Source organism: Patagioenas fasciata, chromosome 18 (assembly GCF_037038585.1).
Source record: "Patagioenas fasciata isolate bPatFas1 chromosome 18, bPatFas1.hap1, whole genome shotgun sequence".
Lineage (NCBI taxonomy): Eukaryota > Metazoa > Chordata > Aves > Columbiformes > Columbidae > Patagioenas > Patagioenas fasciata.
The window spans coordinates 9022888-9043477 of NC_092537.1; the positions used below are offsets into that span (position 1 = coordinate 9022888).

At 44.3% G+C, this 20590-nt stretch overlaps 1 protein-coding gene across 3 annotated transcripts in view; it reads left to right on the forward strand.

Moving 5' to 3' along the window:
- COX10 (cytochrome c oxidase assembly factor heme A:farnesyltransferase COX10) overlaps window positions 1–20590 on the forward strand; it is a 106030-nt gene that overhangs the window by 77545 nt on the left and 7895 nt on the right. For 2 of the 3 annotated variants that reach the window (XM_065852601.2, XM_065852603.2), the window contains exon 6: window positions 11636–11868. In XM_065852601.2, the coding sequence (XP_065708673.1) occupies window positions 11636–11868 (233 nt within the window). Of the gene's footprint in view, window positions 1–11613; window positions 11869–20590 lie in introns of all 3 variants that reach the window. The other variant, XM_071816458.1, reaches the window with a different exon arrangement.

Below are 20590 nucleotides of genomic sequence, written 5' to 3' on the forward strand. Positions count from 1 at the left end.
CGCTCAACAAGTCCATTACGGAGCTGCCTCTGATTAGAAGCTGCTCTACCCTGAGATCTGTTTACAGTAAGTCATGTTGGAAGTGCATTTCTTTCTGTAAAGGACAGAGTTTATCATGTCTTCTACAAGTTATAACTTATGTGTTATCAGCTTCGCAAGTCAGCTATAGAAGAGGTTTTTCATACGCTTTAATTAGCTGTGCTAACCCAGATGCTTGCTCTCCACTCTTTAGGACTAGAAAAGCATTCCTGAGGTTGAAATATGTGGAAAACCTCTTTGATATATTTTGGGGGGGTTGTTATTTTTGCTTTGGGCTCTTTTTGTTTTGTTTTTGGGTTTTTTTTTGCTAGGGATGTAGAATCACAACGAATATTATGTTATAAATCACACTGGAAGAAGCGTGAGCCACAGTGACTCATATTGCCCATGTGTGACAATAATTATGTTGTGTTCACACACTTTTATAGTATATGAAGGTTTGTTTTGTTTGTTTTTTCGCTATTGTTCTTCCACCTAATGGTGTCCAGAGCCTGATTCTCTTCCCACTATTTCCCCACACTGGTTTTTGTTTTGTCTTTCGGGGAAATGTCCAATCTGAGATTATCAACATCTTTGTCATAGTTATTACCAGAAACCAAATTGCAAAAAGCCTCTTACAAAAACACCTTCTTGTCGTGCTGTCTGTGAATAACTTATTTCCTTCATTTTTTGTACTCCTAGGAATGCATTTAGAGTCAGTGATCCTGTACCCAGAATGGCTGGACTATCTTTTCTGGTTTTGAAGAACAGGTTGATAAATACTCTAGAACTTCAGTTTTCTCCGTCTTAATGCGATCGAGAACTGACCTAAGATTTCTTTACCCCCTGCTTTCCAAATGCTGGCTGAGGGCTCAGCAGAAGCACATGGTGGATGGAATCATTCTAAATCACAGAAAAATGTTTCTTGAGAGACCATATTACCCATCCTGTTTGTCACCTGGTCTCTGGTTCTTAAAGAGAGAACTGAGATTTTGAAATGAAATTAATGGATCGTTTAGCTGCCATGTTGTAAGGTTAACTTTGTTAGGTTAAAGAGGAGGATTTAGTTTAAATAATATGGGGGACATTTTTCAAATTTACTGTAGGTTTGTCTTGTAAGGACTTTAAACAAATATTTACATTTTCCTGACTGCAGGGAACTGTGAATATTGTTATTCACCCTTTCACTACTACCTAAGGAAGCCGTATAACAAGGAGCGTGCGAGCTCTGCAGGGTTGTTATGATTCGCATTCTGATGTGTACAGCAAGTGCAATAAGAACGTAAACGTTTTATAAGTACAGGTCCTTTTCATTTTTAATTTTTTACTTCAAGTGAAGCGACGAGGCCAAATTGGAACTTCTGCTTAATAAGAAAGAGCAGCGTAAAAAGCTTTGTTTTTATATGAAGGTGGTATTTGTGCACTACAAGTCTCCCCAGGGTTTGCTGAGCTGTCTCATCCCAGACCTGTGGTTGCTTTGGTCTCAATCATCAGGGAAACTCTTGACCCCATGAACAATGGAATAACAGATTCTGCCATCATTTGAGACCACACCTGGAATATTGTGTCCAGTTGTGGCCCCTCAGCTCCAGAAGGACAGGGAACTGCTGGAGAGAGTCCAGCGCAGGGCAACAAAGATGCTGAAGGGAGTGGAGCATCTCCCGTGTGAGGAAAGGCTGAGGGAGCTGGGGCTCTGGAGCTGGAGAAGAGGAGACTGAGGGGTGACCTCATTAATGTTTACAGATATCTAAAGGGTGAGTGTCAGGAGGATGGAGCCAGGCTCTTCTCGGTGACAAACAATGGTAGGACAAGGGGTAATGGGTTCAAACTGGAACACAAGAGCTTCCACTGAAATTTGAGAAGAAACTTCTTCCCGGTGAGGGTGGCAGAGCCTGGCCCAGGCTGCCCAGGGGGGCTGTGGAGTCTCCTTCTCTGCAGACATTCAAACCCGCCTGGACACCTTCCTGTGGAACCTCAGCTGGGTGTTCCTGCTCCATGGGGGGATTGCACTGGATGAGCTTTCCAGGTCCTTTCCAATCCCTGACATTCTGGGATTCTCTGTGGGGTTAGACTGGTAAAAATGAGAGCAAATATTTAGGAGAAAGCTCCGTGCAGAAGGTGAGACTCCTGATTTCTCTTTCCTCGGTTGAGTTGAAATTCCTCTCGCCTCGTCTTAGCACATCCATCGCGTCTTTGTGGAAACTTCCCGCAAAATCAATCGAGCCGATTTTGATTTACGCAAGCATAAAATAGAGAGATGTGCCCCTTTCAAGATGAAATGATTCCTTTAAATTAGCCATGTTTGTTTATGATAGTTTTAAAGTCCCTCACTCTGGCAGGGGAGACAGAACATCTGCAGCTCGGATTCCTGAGGAGCAACGGGATCTAATTGCCTCCAATTTGGTTAAAATACAGTGTTGATTATGCTTTTATGCAATAGCTTTACACAACCATGACAGGGCGGCTTGGGCTCCGTGCATGGGTTGTTTCTTCATTGGGAGAGAAGTGAATTGACACAGACACGGGATATTTTATCCTGGTCTGTATTTATTTACACTAAATACACTTCTAAACAAGTATATTAGATAGCAAAACCAGAGCTGGGTTGGCTATTTAGTGCCAAAATTCAAGAAGGCAACTCCATGACGAGACCCAGGCAGCTCTACGTATTTATCCATCACTGAGCTCCATATATGCCGAGTTCTCACTGGATGACATTCCTTGGGAGATTTAGACATCGCTTACTGAATCCTGCCCCTAATGGTCCAGATGTCACTCAAAACCACATCCAGGTTGGTGCCAATGGGCCTGGCTGAGCCCTCTGGACAAAGCGAAGGTATTAGGGGCGATTCCTTTCGCAGAGATTTGCGTTTTAAAGAGGTTTATTTGAGGTTCAGGTCTGTAAACTCTTCCTCTAGAGACACAATGCTGTGGTGTTGTGCTTAATTTAATTGAGCTTAAATGCACATTAACCCAGCTCATGAGGCTTTTTGGGAGCACCTACAAGTTTCAAGCCTCCTCGGCTCAGATTTTTTGTTACAAGTTGGTTTTAGAACTTTCCTTCTCTTTCCCACACTGTTTTGTTTGGGTTTTTTGACTTTCGGGGAAATGCACTGTCCGATCTGAGATTATCAACATCTTCATCATAGTTATTCCCAGAAACCAAATCACAAAAAGCCAGTTACAAAAACATAAAAAGGCAGAATTGCAACAAGTGTGTTCTGGCAATTTTAAAAATGTGGTATTTCTACCCACTTAAAGGGGATTCGATATAAAATTCAGCACTTGTAGTACATGTAGAGCCTGATCTGCCACAGCAACACATTTTTGGGGTGAGATCCCAGACACTGACAGAACGTAGATACGAATTCTTAACCTGTGAAGACAAAGTTAAATAATTCATTAAGAAATGTGACAAAGTTCCCCATTTGTTTGCACCTCCGAAGGGACATCTTGTCGGTCTGTGGTGGTGAATGATAGACAAGCAGGTATTCTGGTATTTGGAGTTAAAAGTGTAATTTAGTTTCACGTTTCAGTTTTAAAAGACATTGTCCCTCATCCCTTGTCATGAGTCATGGACTTTGTTACGTGACTGAGGGAGAATAAATGAATATCTATTAAGATCTTTCTCTACATCTTTTCCCTTCAAATAGTACCATTTTAGCTCATTGGTAGATATTGTTCAGTTTAATATAATTCTGGTACTTTGCAAGATTGAGCCTCAGTGTCCTGGTTTTGTTAAAAAACAAGTTTCTCTTCTAGTGAATTTGCCTGTCAGCTAAACCTTCATATTAGCTGCATTTTCTTGGAGAAGCAGATCCATGTTTTGGTGAACATAGCAATGGAATGGGAAGTTATTGATAAGCACGGATGGACATCTCGGGAGAGGGGCAATGAGAAACAGGTGACCAAGAAACTGACCAACTGTGTATAACATCCCATTCATGTGAATACTTCATATAAAAGTAGGAGATCACGAGGATCTCGTCCCTTCTCCTTATGGCCGACATTAGGAGAGGACCTTGCGAGTCGTCCCTGCGAACTGAGGCCCAGTGACAGACTGAATCCAGCTCCGGTTGGCTGCAGAGTCCAGTCCAGGACTTTGGGTGCCGGCTCTGCAGTTGCTGGGACTTTCAAGATTGGTTTTGTATATTTTGTATTATTTTCTCTGTTCTTATTAGTAGCATTAGTAAAACATCTTTAATTTTTCCAGCTCTCTTCTCTCTGTCCTTTCCCTCCCGATTGCCTGTGCTGAGTGGGAAGGGGGGAGAGAGAGGGGCAAAATGGGGAAGCGGGGAGAGAGGAGGTTAACAATACATCTGCCAGGGTTTGATTGTCACCCCGCAATCTTAACCCTTGACACTCAGTCAGCGGGTTCTTGGGCTTTTCATACTGTTCAGACACAATGTACCTGTGGAAGATGGTATCAAAAGTGAGAGAGCAGATTTCTTGTGATGCTGAAGCTTCTGGGTGATGCTGAATCAGATCTACACGAAGAAACAAAAGGTTCTCACAATATAGCCATTCTGCCAATGTTAAAGTTACTTTTTGCTTTTACTTGGAAAGAAATCTCTCTCCTTGAGACTAATCCAATCTATAATTGAATATAAAAATATTTTGTCAGTCCTTAAAAAAAAGATATGCTGCCTCAAAACTATACTAATTAGGGGTTCATAATGTATCATTATATAACGACTTTGATTTAAAATCTCAAAACTGAGTGTGGATGTTTGGGGTTTTCTTCTCTGTCAGGTACATCCCCAGTCTGCCTATAGGACTTTTCTGAGTTTAATGTCTTTTGCAAAAAAACCTTAGAATTACTTCAGAAAAGTCATCAGAGATGAAGCTACTGAGCCCGGCAATGTTGTTCCACTTTCAGCTTCCATTAACGCTGTTGTTATGACTGTAGAACTTTTACAGCTGACAATGGGCATGAATATGGTTTTTATTACTAAATATATAAATATGCAGCCTGAAAGGATTTGTGTGGAAAGTTAAAATTTAATTTCACTGCTGGTAGATTGCCATCATTCAGTTGTCTGCCGTGATTACTGATTGCTTTTGAATGCTCTGTGCCTTACTTTGAGCTTAGAAGCTGCGTATTTTTGTTTGAACCTCCCATCAAAAATAACTTCAGGGAAGCTACCATTGCCTTTCGGGGCAAAATGTGTATTTTGCAGCATTTTGGCTCATTTTCTGCAGTCAGCTGACTGTACGGCACTTGCGCCGGCGGACGACCCCGCTGCCGGCTCCGGGCACCCGTCCATCTGGGGAAGCGGAGCTGGAAATTCCGCAAACGCAATCCAGATGTGTGCGCGAAGGAGATGGGCTTCCTTCCCCGGTACCCAAGTCGTAGGAGCAGGAAAGCTTCTATATAATCATGTGTTACTACAGCGTGTAACATCCTCGGCTCTTTGTCTCTCTTCCAAGCGGGATGGGATTGCCTGGGGTGACTCCTGGGGTTGATGGCCTGCCCTCATTTTCTTGGTGGATCTCTAAAAGCTGCCGAAGAGGGTTCAGGGCTTCTTGGGTGCTGAGCTTTAAAAATATATATAATCCCTTTGCTGATACTCTGGCTAAGGGAGGTGACCAAGTCTTAGCTCGGTACCATATGACAGTCACCAGCTCCTACCCTGGGACTGTTTTTTGGCAACTCTTAATGTTGCTTGACTGCAGGGATTGTGGCGATGCCAGGAGATGAGCAAAGCTGTAAATGAACAGCTGGGCAGAATTCCTGTTTTCTGCCCAGGGTTGGGTGCATTTGTACTGGGATCTCCGTGCACATTGTCCCCTCTTGCAAGGACCATGGGCTTTTGCGGCCTGAGGAACCTTCAAAGGGATGTGACTTGCCCCTCAGTTTGTGTAACCTCTCATTGCTGTCGGAAAAACACAAAAACTTCAGGCTGATTCTTTTGGCTGAGTTTGTAAGTGGCTTCAGAAGCCCTTAATAACTTACTGCTGACCTGGAAAAAATTAGGAAGAAGAGGGGGGCTTCCTCCGGCAGCCTCGTACTGGCTGGGGACATTTTTAGTACCTACAGATTCCAGAAATAATAAGCAACTTATGATGCTTACTTCTGAAATCTGACTTTAATTATGGCCTTGGAACAGTGCTCACGCACTGGACTCGTATCTCAGCCCGCGATGGTGAAACGAAGCTGCAAAGATGAGAATCACACTTGTATTCTTCGTCTGCCAAATACGTTCTTCCCAGCTCCCGCTATTTTCAGCCCGTCTGTGCATGAGGCTGGTGCAGGCTGTTCCTCTTCTTATTACGACAAATTGTTTTGACACTCTATGCAGATGGAATTTACGCCCTGCACAGCAATGTTGAGATCAATCTGAGCCGTCAATCTCCCCTTTATTGTCTCGGCACCGTTTATCTGCCACCGGGGAAGATGCTGAAATCGGGGGTGACCCGGGACTGTTTGTGTGGGCAGCAGCAAACAAGCGAGGGGAAGGAGCGAGGTGGTTCTGCTCAACCTGGGTCTTGAATAAAACAGAAAACGCACCAAAAAAAAACCCAAAAAAAACAGTTTTTTCTCATTAAATAAATAACTAAAATTGCAGTTTAATGAAAGGGCTCAGTGGCTGGAGGTGCTCGGGAGCAGGACCATGTCCTACCTCTGCCCGGCTGCGGCCCTTGGCACCAGGACTGCCCTCTGGGCTCTATTCGACATCATCCCTGTCCTGCTCAGTTTAGGACATCACCCTGCGTCGATAATAGTAAGATCTACTACAAAACAATCAAACAGAAATGTAGCTGTTTCAATCCATTAAGGTATTACGTGCACACTGCAGCAAAACAAAAGGGCATTGTTGTTTTGGGTGGGTTTTTTTTGTTTGCCCTTTAAGAAGTGGGTGATGTTTCTGTAAAAGGTTTTTGACAGACAAGGAGAAGACAATTTGTTTTATTACTTTTGTGTTAGGCTTGGAATCTGATTTTCAAATAGAAGCACTTACACTTCACCTGAAAAATACACAGGCGGTTTTAAATGGACACTTACATTCAGGCTTACACTTTAATGCAAATATGGTTTGCGTGGCCAATTTGCCATTAACACAAGGTCACAAATTAAGTTTCTTATGTATTTATAACATCTGAACATGAATTGCATACAATTGCTGATTGCATTAATGCGCCTACTCAGGATTCATATGGGCTTTGTGTCTGTTTTTGTATATGAGCGTCAATATATTCACAGAGATAAGTGGAAGCCTTAGCTGCTGATACAGGAATTTTCCATATTTCTAGATATTGATAGGTTTTAAGAGGGAATTTTTTGCTAGCTTCTCGATTGTTTTTTTCCAAACAACATTTTCTTTAAACTTTTTCACCTTTTTTAATACTGTTTTTTTAAATCATAGGTCAAACTGTACTTTGACAGTCACCTTCACAAGATGTTTTGCCAAGGACAGCATAGAAAAGCCCATGCTGTAGTGATGCTATTGATCTTTATAGACATTAAGCTTCCTAATGCTGCTGTGAAATAGGTAAAATAGTGCATTAATTTTATAGATGACCAAATGCTTCAATTTGTTTTCCCCCCTTGATTTCTCCAAGTAACACTGTGAGTCAATAAGTACTATTATCTATGACTCTGAAGCCTATTAAATACAAATATTTCATGCGCATGTGTGTAGGATCATTATATATGTATAACCAGCTCATCTGTAAGTGACAACCAGCTTGGGAGATGATTCCTCCTGCCTGCTCCAGGTTCCCCCATTGCTGCCTGGCCTGTGGTACCCAGAGCATCCCGGCCTGACCACCAGCATCTCTGCACACACCTCTGGGTCACAAAAGCTTCGAGTTAAATGAGGAGAAACCAGGGCCTGTTGTCCTCCTCCTCTTCCTCCTCCTCCTCGTGGATGCTCTCAGTGGAGTGCGACTGGGGAGGGTCCGTTTTGGGTGAACTCTATGGGAGAAATGTCAACATACTTTCTTTGGATGATGAAAGGTTTGGTTATTCACTATTTAAGCTGAAGTTCTCTCAAAAGCTTTGAGTTGAATATGAATGTCTTTTAACAGTAGTATTAGGTAGAGTTTGACATGTCCGTTCTCTTTAAAGGAGAGAAGAACGAGGCAGAACTACCGGTTTTTGGGTTTCCTTTAGGAGGTGTCCGATGTGGTGACATGTTGGGTATTTTGCAGTTGAAATTAGAAGAGAACTCATTTGGCACTTGGAATATTTTTCCAAAGTCTGATTTTAATCAGCCAAGTAACTGAAACCAACTCCTCCCACGAGCCCATCATAAAACCTCATTTCTTACTCAATCTGTTTGCTTTCTGAGCTTGCTCCTTGGCCAATTTTCCAATGAAAGTTTGCCTTTTGTTTCCCATGGGAGCGATTCCCTTAGCGTAAGTGAACGCCCCAGTGAAATGAGGCTTCTGCACCAGCATCTGTCATCAGCCTGCATGGGATGGTTTAAGGATGGAGGAAACCAGTGGAGACCCCGTAACCGCTTTTGACCAACATGTGAGAATTCCCCGGCATTGGGTTACCCAGGACTGATGCTGTAGTGGGAGGAACCGCGTGGGTGATGGGGCAAATCCAGAGACAGCTCGGCATTCCGGCCTTTCTCCTGCTCCAGAATGGGATGCTGATCTCCTTGGTGAGATACAGGCAAGGGCAAAGGAGAAGGCATCAAATAATGAGCCTCGCAGCACACGCCGGGGTTTTGCCAGACCTCGTGTGGGCAAGGAGATACATAATGGTCCCTAGAAAACCATAAAGTAGTAGAAATCAGAGTACACCTAAAGCTGCTGTGATTTAAACCTCCAATCAGTCTTTTCTTCTTAAAATCCTGGGAGTGACTGAAGCAGAAAAAAACTGCACTGAGGACTGAAATCTCTACTTTTTCCTCAGATATTCCCAACGAGGAGTTTCTTATACTTCTCCTAGACCTTGTAAACATGACACCTTTACGGGAGAATGAGTTGAATTCTCTTCTACCTCATGTCTCACCAAACAAACAAGGTCCTAATCTTTTATTGCAGTGTCTTTGTGATGCCAAATAGCGTTTTAAGGGGCAGAAATAACAAAACCGAATCATTGAATCACAGTTTGAGCGTCTGATCTCAGCTGGAGTTTTAGGGGCAGGCACTTGTAAGTCAAACAATTACTCTTCTAGAAGAATTTTACTGTTCCTTGATTGTTTAGGAAACACTGGGGAGATGTAGAAAATGCGATACTTTCAGGATGCTTAAAAGTTGTCCAGTTCAACTGCTCATGAAGAACAGCCATCGTTGACTTGATACCCTCCCCTGCGATTGTTAGGACTATTGCAGACACTAATCAAGCTGCCTTCAGGAACTTCATTATAAAGAGGCAAAAAAGGAAGAAACTGAGAAACAAAAATGTGTTTTCATCCACCAGGAGCAGAACAAATATTTTGAAGGTCTCGGCCACATAACGTCACTCTTCCTTTTTGTTAAAGCCTCATTTTTTAAAGGTGATTTTCCGATCCAGTGGTTGGATGTGAAGCGCCGCAGGGCTTTGCGCTTCCCACCCCGTCAAAGGCACGAAGAGCCGGTGTCTGACCAGCTCATGGTGTGTAGCGTTCGTTTGACGTGTAGATGAGTCTTCACTCTTGATTAGTGAGAAAAGTGCTCATTACATTAGGTCAGACTGTGTCCTCATTTACGTCTGTGAGCCCCGCAGGAGCGAACGTGGGTAGCCCGGCCTCAGAGGGTCACGCTGGTCTTTTGTCGCCTCGAAAATGTGTATTGTATCAATCCGGTGTTTACCGTCTGACTGTATTTTATTCAGGAATCAGTCAAGATAGATTTGCTGAACCAGACCCAGTCAGGCTTTCACTGCAGAGGGACAACGTCTGCAGAGCGCGGCAGCGTTTGTGGTCGGCGTTGAGACCGTTCGCGGTACAGATTGTGTTTTGCTGCCTTTTGCAGGAGAGCGCTTGTAGCTGCAAAACCAGAGGGCTCAGCACCGTATGGCTCCTTTCGCAGTACGGCTCCTGAAAACAGGCTCAAATGTTATATCTCATTGTCAGCGGATGGCAACGATGTACCCGACCTCTATCCCTGATGTATTAGTAACGGCAAGACCAGTAATGGTGGAGTGTAAATGCTCTCTGTGCATGCTCCATAACCTAAAATCTGTTGATAGTTTTGAAAAGTTGGATGAAACGACTTAGTTAATTTACTTTATAATTGAAGGCAGATCTTTAGTGCAAGATTTGTTCATTTTAGTTCTTCCAGTTCTTTAGGATCTCCAGTTGGTCCAACAAAGGTCTTAAAAAACAAGATTTGAGTGATAGGATTTTGCGCTGATAAAACTCTCACATAATTCTTCCCCAGCAGCACATTTTTCTTATGAGTGTTGGAGCAGTGCTTGCAACACGTATTTTAGGGTTAAGTATTTGGCCAGAGGGCAGGGTGATCACAGAATACAAAGGCCACATAGTTTTCGATTAGACAAGACGTGTAAAGCTAAACTTCACGCCGAGACATTTGGTGCAAACACACGTATTTGCTGCTCTTATATGAGTGACTAGAAGTGTGTATTTAGCCACACCGGTTATTAAGTGCAACTCAGTTAATGGCATTTTTCTCCCTTCCCTCCCACACCACGTTATTTCCTAGTGGATTTAGTTCTCTCTTTCCACCCTACAAAATACCCTCCAACAAGCACGTGTGAAGAGATTTCCACCAGCAGCAATCGCTGAGCCAGTGCAAGGATCACAAATAAACCTTCCTTAGGGTTGCAGCTTGGTGTGGTTTTGGTAGCCAAACAAAAAAACCTTATTTGTCATATTTGGATGTTTATTGTGGAACTTATTAGCAGGAGTTGACACAGCTTCAGCCACTTTCTTACGGGTTTTAATGGGAATTTCCAGCCTTCCCTGAGCTCTTAGCTGGTGTGCAATAGAAGGAAACAGAAATAATTTCCGTGTTCGTTGTTTGCTGCTTTAGGCCAAGCCTAAAATATCCTCACTTAATTCCAGTCACACTTAGTAGATAATAAGTTTTAATTTTGGTTCTGTTGCTGGAATTGCTTTGCTGTGCTACCCTTGGTTAACACAGTGCATAAGCTAAAAGAAAATGGAGAGAAAATTCAGCTTGTTTTCAGTAAAGCCAAAATATATCATGTTGACGTAATTTCAAAATGATTGAATGTACTCTTTTTCTCGTAAATGCTTCCTAATTTTGTGTCTAACCCTGTTGCATTTCAGTCTAAAGATCCCTTGGATAGTTGCAATCAGTTAAAAACCTGACAAGCTACAACCATTCTCATTCACTCTAAACCCCGAGTGCTTTTTCCAGAGGTCAAAATTGACCGAGGTTAAAATGAAAGATTTGCTGGGAGCACCAGTTCTCCGTAGGGGCTATTTACCTGCACAGGTTGAATTCATTTGGTGAACACAGTGATCACAAAAATAAGTATCACCTGTTGTTGCAAATCTGCGGCAAGATCGTCTGAATGTTTTAGAAAGGCTTCCCTCAAGATGGGGAGGCAGATGGGAAAATTTGGGCTGGGCGAGTGAAGAAATAACAAAAATTCCATCTTAATTTTTGGGAGGGGGCAGAAGGAGAGGGGCTGGAGTCGTTCTTTAAGACAGATTCTTTTCTCAGCTTGTCTCCTGCTCTCTCTCAGCCCCCTGCTCGCCGTCTGCTTTGCCGCCTCCTGCGGAGTCCCGGGCATCGCGCTGCTGACGCTGGGGGTGAACCCGCTCACCGGCGCCCTGGGGGCCTTCAACATTTTCCTGTACACGTGTTGTTACACGCCCATGAAGAGAATGAGCATCGCCAACACGTGGGTGGGAGCTGTTGTCGGGGCCATTCCCCCCGTCATGGGCTGGACTGCGGCGACCGGCAGTCTGGATGCTGGTGAGTATAAACCATTTACACCTATTCTGCCCCGGTGAGGCTGCATCTGGAGTTGTGTGTCCAGTTCTGGGCTCCTCAGTTACAGATACATAAAGGGTGAGTGTCAGGAGGATGGAGCCAGGCTCTTCTCGGTGACAACCAATGGTAGGACAAGGGGTAATGGGTTCAAACTGGAACGTAAAAGATTGCACTTGAATTTGAGAAGAAACTTCTTCCTGGTGAGGGTGGCAGAGCCTGGCCCAGGCTGCCCAGGGAGGTTGTGGAGTCTCCTTCTCTGCAGACATTCAAACCCGCCTGGACACCTTCCTGTGGAACCTCAGCTGGGTGTTCCTGCTCCATGGGGGGATTGCACTGGATGAGCTTTCCAGGTCCCTTCCAATCCCTGAGATTCTGTGATTCTGTGAATTACTGGAGGGAGTCCAGCTACAGAGATGCTGAGGGGTCTGAAGCTGGAAAAGCTGAGAGGGATCTGGCCAATGTGATCAGTATCTCAGGGTGGGTGTCAGAGGATGGACCAGACTCTGTTCAGTGGTGCCCGATGCCAGGGTGAGGGGCAGCGGGCACAGACTGAAACACAGGAGGCTCCATCAGAACGTGAAGAGAAACTTGTTTGCTGGGAGGTGCCAGAGACTGGCCCAGGCTGCCCAGAGCGGGTGTGGAGTCTCCTTCTCTGAGACATTGAAACCCGCCTGGACCCACCTGTGTGATCTGCTCTGTGACCCTGCGTGAGCAGGGCTTGGACTGGGGGTCTGCAGAGGTCCATTCAACCCCAGCCATCCAGTGATTCTGTGATCTGGGTGAGTGGTTGTCAGCATGGCCTTTGGCATAGCTAAAAAGACCTGCTCAAAAGGCAGTAAACCTTGTTCTTTGTGCTTGTTGACCTGATACTGCTTTGAAAATCGATATATTCTGCTGTTCACGATGCCAAAGTCTCTTACCGTAAGGACTGAATGAGCAGACATGATGGTATCATTCTCCTTACAGGGGCATTTCAGGGGCCAGCATGAGCTGATAAAAGGCCGTGTCCTAGTGAATATGTGTTTAGACCATCTTAAAAAATAATCTAGGAGGAAAAGAGTGTATTTGAGGTTCACATGGAAGAAAACGTTACATAATTTCAGGATTAAAACCATACCCAGTAAGATCCAACTTATAAGTCAGGCGCTTTCAGCTGGAAAATTCCCAGATGTGTTTATTACTGTCTTTCCACAAGCCAGAAAATATCCTAGGAAGATTAATTTATTGGTGTATTTCTTAATTGCCCATTTCCAAACTCTAAGTTATAAATGTTCCTTCCCTCCCTCCTTAAAAAGCAAACAAGGATTTCTATTTTAGTGACTGTGAACGTTTTTGCATCCCTCGTAAAACACTGATGTCTTCAGCAGCTAAACTGACACAATCAGGGCTTGTTTTTCCTGCCAGCTAGAAACTTCTGAATCAAAGTGGCTCCACATAGTTATATTCTGAAGAAACTAATGAAGTTCAGCTAACAGGTCTGTTAAGAACCTTTTTAGCGCACACTCACATCACACTGTGGCATATTTAAGGTTTGAATAATACTTTCAACAACAGGGCTTTTAACCAGAAAATATCAGAATCTGCAAAATCCATAGGATGCTGTTCTTCGTTTCTGCTGTGCGCTTCCTATAGAAGTCAGCGTGAACTGGTTTGTGTACGCGTGTTCTGATACAGATCTGCTCTAGAGCGAGGATGAAGGGTTCCGTGGTGGGTTTTTAATAGTCTGTAGTACTTCTATACAAACATTTACATCTCTGAAAGTTTTCTTAATATTTAGACCTATAAATGATATGTATATGTATGTTTAATGTCTCATGTTAAGGAGTGTCTAATGGACATCATTAGAAGTTCTTTATATCTAAAGAGATGAGAATGGATTAAAACCAGAAAAGACTTATTTTTAAGGACTATAATTGTGGCTGCAGTTGCCTAGATCTTGTTTAGAGATTTCTGCGTTGGTTTTGGCATCTCTTTTTAGAGTTGGTGGTAGAATGTGACTCATGTGCCTGTCCTCCACCTGCAAAGTCCAACCCGGAGGAGCTGGGGTGAAGAACTCCGGCTCTCCAAGAGCCCTTGTTGTAATAGTTGTCATGGTTCACATTTTCACCCCTGCTTTTTAAAATATCCATTAAACTGCTGCAGCTAAAACCCAGTAATCTGGCACCAGTTTTCATTATCGAAGATCACTGGAGGTTGAAGATGTCCCTGCTGATGACCCTTGAAGATCCCTTCCAACTCAAAATATTCTGTGATGATCTTTAATTCCTCAAATTCCAGCTTGCTGTTTGAGACCCATTTTGCAAAGAGCTCAACTGGCCCTGTATGCCAGGCAGGACAGGCAGCACCACTGGGGTTCCAAGTCAATTCTTCTTCTCTAATTTGCAGCTGAGATGTGGTTACGTGTCCTTCTACCCACTCTGCCATGAAGGGATAATCTGTTGTAGTGTCTGGTTGGGCTAGGAGGTTCAAGCTTCTACAGTCACCTCCCAGGCTGTGTCAGTGAGACCAAGCAGCTTGTTTAATAGAGAAATAAACGTTACTGAGCCAATGTTGGGCTTTGTAATGAAGCACACCTGGGCAGAGCTCTGAAAATGGTGACCTGAATGTAACATTTTAGTGTGTTTCAATATTCAAAATAAACCCCAACCAACTAACCACACAAAGAAAAAACCACAAAATAAAATAAAAAGGAACAAACAAAGAAAACCCACTATCTTTAAAAAGAAAAGTCACAGAAGAAAAAGATTGCATTGTAAACTGTGATTTTCAGTGCTAAAGATTCTACTATAGCAAACGAGAAGGGAGTTGAGTACCCGGCAGCATCAGACCCGTATGGAGCACAGACGTGCATCCCTTCTCCAGCCAGCCTAACCACACTCGTGGAACTCATTAATGATGTGTAATTAGCTTGGAGACTTAACCTAGTTTTTGGTAAAGGTGTGAAAATGCATTTGCACCTTGTTTAAAAAAAAAAAAAATAAAAGTCAAAAAAGATCATTCCACTCAATAACAAAGAGGAATGTGAAGGAAGGGAGGTAGAAAACTAATTAGAAGGAAGGTTCTCACCGCTTAACTGGTGATTTTTTGAGTTTACGTTTTCCTGGGGATTTCTCTCCTTGTGATCTTCTCACTGCAGCCCACAGTTTGTGGGGAAAACAATATTTAAGTGTCAAATTTCGTTACCATGTGAGGGGGTAACCAGGTGTGGCCCCATCCCGTGCGGTACCTGGGACAGCCCAGCCTGCGCCTCCTGTCCTGTTGGGTTTCAGGAGCATCCCTGGGGTGGTTTGTAGCCGGCGCTGTGAGATGCTCTTGGTCGTCCGAGAGAGTTGGAGATAATTCCTAATTTCTGATTCCAGGACGATAACAAAGCGTTTCATATTGGAGCAACCTCATTTTAATTTTTACTGATTTTCCTTATGGCTTTCTTATTTCAAAGATTGACAGTTTCTTGCACAAGAAACAAATACCATATATTTCCTGATAAAAAACCTTATATTTCCAGTGATGCAAACGCTTACTGGTATTTCTTACACTACACAACTTTTGCAGATCTGACAGTGATTCCCAGTGATGCTTGCTTCCATTTATGCCCCAATATGTAGCTTTAATTATGTGCACTTAAACCTGATTAAACATCCTGCCCCCAACCCTAGATTTTGTTCCAACGTAATTTAGGGAAAACCTCACATTTCAAAAGGGAAAGATAAGGTTATCTCTGGGAAGATGTGGAATTCTTTGTTGTGGGTGTGGGGGTTTTGTGGGTTTTTTTTAATGGCAGCTGTTTGAAACTGCTGAAAGATCAGGAATGGTAACATTTCCTCGCTGGGGGAGTCGAGTGCAGGTGAGATGGTCAAAGGTGCGTGATAAATGTAATTTATCACATGGATATCACTACCACATATCTGGTGTATTTATGCAGAACTCAAGTGCCAAGCTGTGATTTGCAGTAACACGTTTGCTTCCTTGAAAGCCAATTTCATTGCTCCTTTGTGGTACTATTTCTTTCCAAAGAGATTTGTTTCTCTTGTAAATCTAGACGCCCTCAAATTATTTCTCCTGATTTTTACAAAGGAAGGACTAGCAGGAAAATAATGGAATTCACTTAAAGCTTTTAATAGCGTAAAACCAGGAAAAAGGTGAAGCTCAGCAGCGTCCTGGTCTGTGCTGGGTCCAGGCGCTGGATCGCCCCTGGCTGTGCTGCAATGCTGTGAACTTATATAATATATACATATTATAATATGTATATATATTATATATATAATATAACAGAGCTATTTATTTTGATGTGTGAGAGGTTCAACATATACATGCTTTAAATTACTGTTGTGTTGCTGGTCTTCCTCCCCAGACTAACACTGCAGTTTGCTCATTAGAAATGTTTGTTGTCCATTTAAACTTGTTATTTCTACTTGGCAGAAAAACTGAATTTAGGGTAAATGTTTCCAAGTGCTGCAGCCTGTATTTTGCTTTATACATTTTGCACATCGTCCGCTGACCTTGCTGTGCTCCATCCCAGCGGTATCGGCGTCTGAGAGCAGAGCAATTCGGTGCCATCGGATAAACCACCCAGTGAGATGGAAGTGACAAGCGGGGGTCCTCAACATAATGTGCTTATCAGTTAAGGGGATTTATTCTGAGTAGGTGGCAGTGGCAGAGCAGATAACAGCCCTGACAGTACAGCAGACATTACAGACCCGTGGTGGCCTGGAGCCATAGGTATTACTGCACCAAAGAATGTTTATCTCAAGAGGCTATTTAGTTTATCTCAGATGCTCCACTTCTGGTCTCGCTTTCCTGAGAGACATCTTGTACTGATTTTCATTCATTTTCCGAAATTTAAATAATTCCTGGGGCTATGGAATTTATAGACTTGAGTATCAATTGTAATCATGTGGAGGCTGATTTTTTAAATTGCCTTTACTTTGTAATTCAAATGGTGTTGTATGGTAGACATTAATTATGTCAGCCAACATCTATTTACAAATGGGGATTTAAAAACAGTTCTTATCAGCTAGCGACATTTGGCAGATGGATGGTTTCAGTAACAACAGAAAAAAGAGAATAGGGGAGGGGGGTCTGTGCCCAACCTGTCAATGGCCAGAGCCCCTCATACCTTCCCTGATGTAGCACTTGTCTGCCGGGAGGAGGGAGAGCAAAGCAACAGCTTAATTGCGTGCAAAATAAGCTCGGAGATCTTTGTGTCCCTTCCCGTTAAGCACTTAGAGCTTTTCAAAGCCCCTGGACGTGGGAGCAGGTCCGGGAGCGACCCCGAGCCGGGCACCTCATCGTCCTGCCCATGCGGAGGAGGCTCCGGCTATAAACTCACGCTAATAAACCCAGGTTTGGGGGGGGTTTCACTTCTCAGATGAAAGACAGCAGAATTTGTAGTCTGTTCCAGAGGAAACAGAGATATTCATGTCACTGACATATGAGAATTAGAAGCTGGGGGCCCAGGAGTGTGCTTGGTGGGGGTAAAAACCAAGGCAGAGGAACAATACTAGTAAGCAGCTGGTCTGAATTTAGGACAAAAGCCAGTGGGCTGGTTTGTTTCCCCCTTTTCACCCTTCACAAGAGACAAAAGAAATGGCAGTTCCACCGCTGGGATACCTGAGGGACAGAGCCGTGAATTCACAGGCAACGTGTCCTCACCCGGTTCTGTGCCCCACGCGTGGCTGGTGGGGCACGGGGAGGAGATGGGGCTGTGCAGCCCCTGGCTGTGACACAACACCCTTGGGAGAAGCTCCGGTGTCCAGGTGTGTGACACAACACCCATGGGAGAAGCTCCAGTGTCCGGGTGTGTGACACAACACCCATGGGAGAAGCTCCAGTGTCCGGGTGTGTGACACAACACCCATGGGAGAAGCTCCGGTGTCCGGGTGTGTGACACAACACCCATGGGAGAAGCTCTGGTGTCCAGGTGTGTGACACAACACCCATGGGAGAAGCTCTGGTGTCCGGGTGTGTGACACAAGACCCATGGGAGAAGCTCTGGTGTCCAGGTGTGTGACACAACACCCATGGGAGAAGCTCCGGTGTCCGGGTGTGTGACACAACACCCATGGGAGAAGCTCCGGTGTCCGGGTGTGTGACACAACACCCATGGGAGAAGCTCCGGTGTCCGGGTGTGTGACACAACACCCATGGGAGAAGCTCTGGTGTCCGGGTGTGTGACACAACACCCATGGGAGAAGCTCTGGTGTCCAGGTGTGTGACACAACACCCATGGGAGAAGCTCTGGTGTCCAGGTGTGTGACACAAGACCCATGGGAGAAGCTCCGGTGTCCGGGTGTGTGACACAACACCCATGGGAGAAGCTCTGGTGTCCGGGTGTGTGACACAAGACCCATGGGAGAAGCTCTGGTGTCTGGGTGTGTGACACAACACCCGCTGGAGGAGCAGGACGGGGGCTCTGCCGCAGGGGCCCCCATCCTCAGGCCGCGTGGGAACCCTGGAAGAGGCGGGCGATGAGGAGCCCTGCACGGTTCCGCAGGTTCGCAATCCTCTGCTGAGTCTTTGGCAAATCCTTCCTCAATATATTTGCGCATAATGAACGGTCTGTGCAAAGACCATATTTTCATCTTACCAAACAGGCTCGCATTTTTTATGGCACTTCTTGCTGGGCTTAGCAAAGACGAATTATGCATGGCGTTGTTGTTTTTCTCAGCCTTGCCTGTATAATGAGAGGTGTTTCCCTGTGAGGCTTTCAGCTGTAATAACCTGTTGTGTCGTACAAAATGTGTGCATGCCTGTGTGTAACCATATGCACGCAGCTTATCTCTGCATGGCCAGCGTACCTGAGGACATCTGGTGTCCTCCTGCAACAGGCAGTGGCCAGGAACGCTGCTGTGAGGTGAAAACACCACTGCCAACTTCATTTCCCATTCGTGGCGGACACGGAGGATCGTCATTTTGTCCTGCCGACAGCCCGGACACACGGCCAACATCCCCTTCCCTTTATGTTTCGGCAGAGGAGTCTATCGCAGCCCTGAGACGCTCCTGTTCCACGAGCCTTTTGTGCCTTCCTTCAAAAGAAACAGCTATTGAAACCCATGACCATGAAGCTTTTGAGTTTTGCAGCCTTCTCCTCCTCGCCCTTGGTTTACATGACCGTGTAACCTTGAAGACTCACAATCAGGGCCGTGCGTGCCCGCGCTGGCAGCCGGGACCATTGTTTGCAGCCCGGAGACCTTGTGCAAAGCTTTCCAAGCGATACTTTTCCTTTCTTCCTCCTCAAGGCTGCTTTGCCGCTCCCGCGGCATCCGACACGAGCGGCAGCGTCTGCTTTTGTTTTCCAGTGGAAGCAGAAGTGCCGGTTGTTGTCTTGCTGTGGTGCTAACGTAGGAAATGCTGCAGTGGTAAAGCAGGGGGGAATTGCCTCAGTTTGGTTAAGGCTCATGATTAAGTAATTCCCAAATGTCTTTGCGTTTGAGAAGGTTTCATAATCGCAAATGAGGGTGTAAATTTTGTAGAGCTAATCTCTTTTCTACTCCCCAAAACAATGGGAAAAATTAAATAGTAGGCAACATTTTTCCTTGGGAGTGATTGTTATCAGGGCAGTATCTTGAATGCCGGTAATCGGAGGCCAATTGATTTTCCCTAATAGTCATTTTCCATCACCAAAACAAGCTGAAAGGAAATATAGTAATTATTGCACCTTCCAACTCTCCTTTGCAAACAGAAGATGCCACCGCCAGCTTAATAAACCAGTCTGGATGTATCAAGACTGTACATATGTGTTGTGGATGTGACTCTCCAGAGCACTCGGGATATTTGTACCGTCACCTCCAAGTAATCATTTGGGTGTTCAATATTACATTGAATCTGCAATGGGCAACAAGGCTTTGACAAGACTTCAACATCTTTTTTTACCCCCATAATAGCTGCTTAGTTAGAAATCTCCGGGGAAGACCACTCTGTGTATCTTGTTGTGAACAAACACAAAAGATAGAAAATAAAAGCTTTGGGGATGCATCCAGTACATTTGCCACAAGTGTAACATCCTGTAAAAATCATGCAGGACCACAGTGAAGAGATTTGGACTGATTATGTTAAATTTCCTTTAGAAAAGGTGAAAAATGCGCTCTGAGACAGCGCGGTGCTCACAAGCAGGTGGATACAGCTGGACCAAGTCAAGTCTCGGAGCTCTAATCTACCTTGTCTGGATTAAAGAGGAGTAATTTGTTCAACATCTTTTCAGGGAGGAGAGCCAGTTGTGTGCTATCAAGTAAAACGGTGTGTGGTTGTTTCCTGACTGCGATGCATTAAAAGGCTGAGCTTAGACTACCAAAGCCTTCCCCTCCTGGCAGCCAAACTCAGACCAGCTTCCTAGAGACAAAAGGCCGGTGCTTTCCTCTAATAAGTCAGAGAGCTCCCAAAGTCTGGAAATGATTTTAAAATGCCTTCATATTATTCAAGGCAGAAGAATTACTAAAATTGTGCTTTAAGCAAAACAGCATTCTTAGGTTGCCAAGGCAGTAAACACCAGCTTTGGGAAATGCAGTAAGATTTCAACATCTGTTTTGGAGCTGATATTTTAACCATTCCATGTTTATTTTAATGCCTGGTTGGCCACTTCCCAGTCATACATATGCAACAAGACAGCAAAGGCAGAAGGAACAAGCCCGTTCTTGACTTGATGCTACAGATCAGCTCCCTCTTCCTTTATTTATTTCCTTTTATTGATTAAGCAAATAGGTGTTTG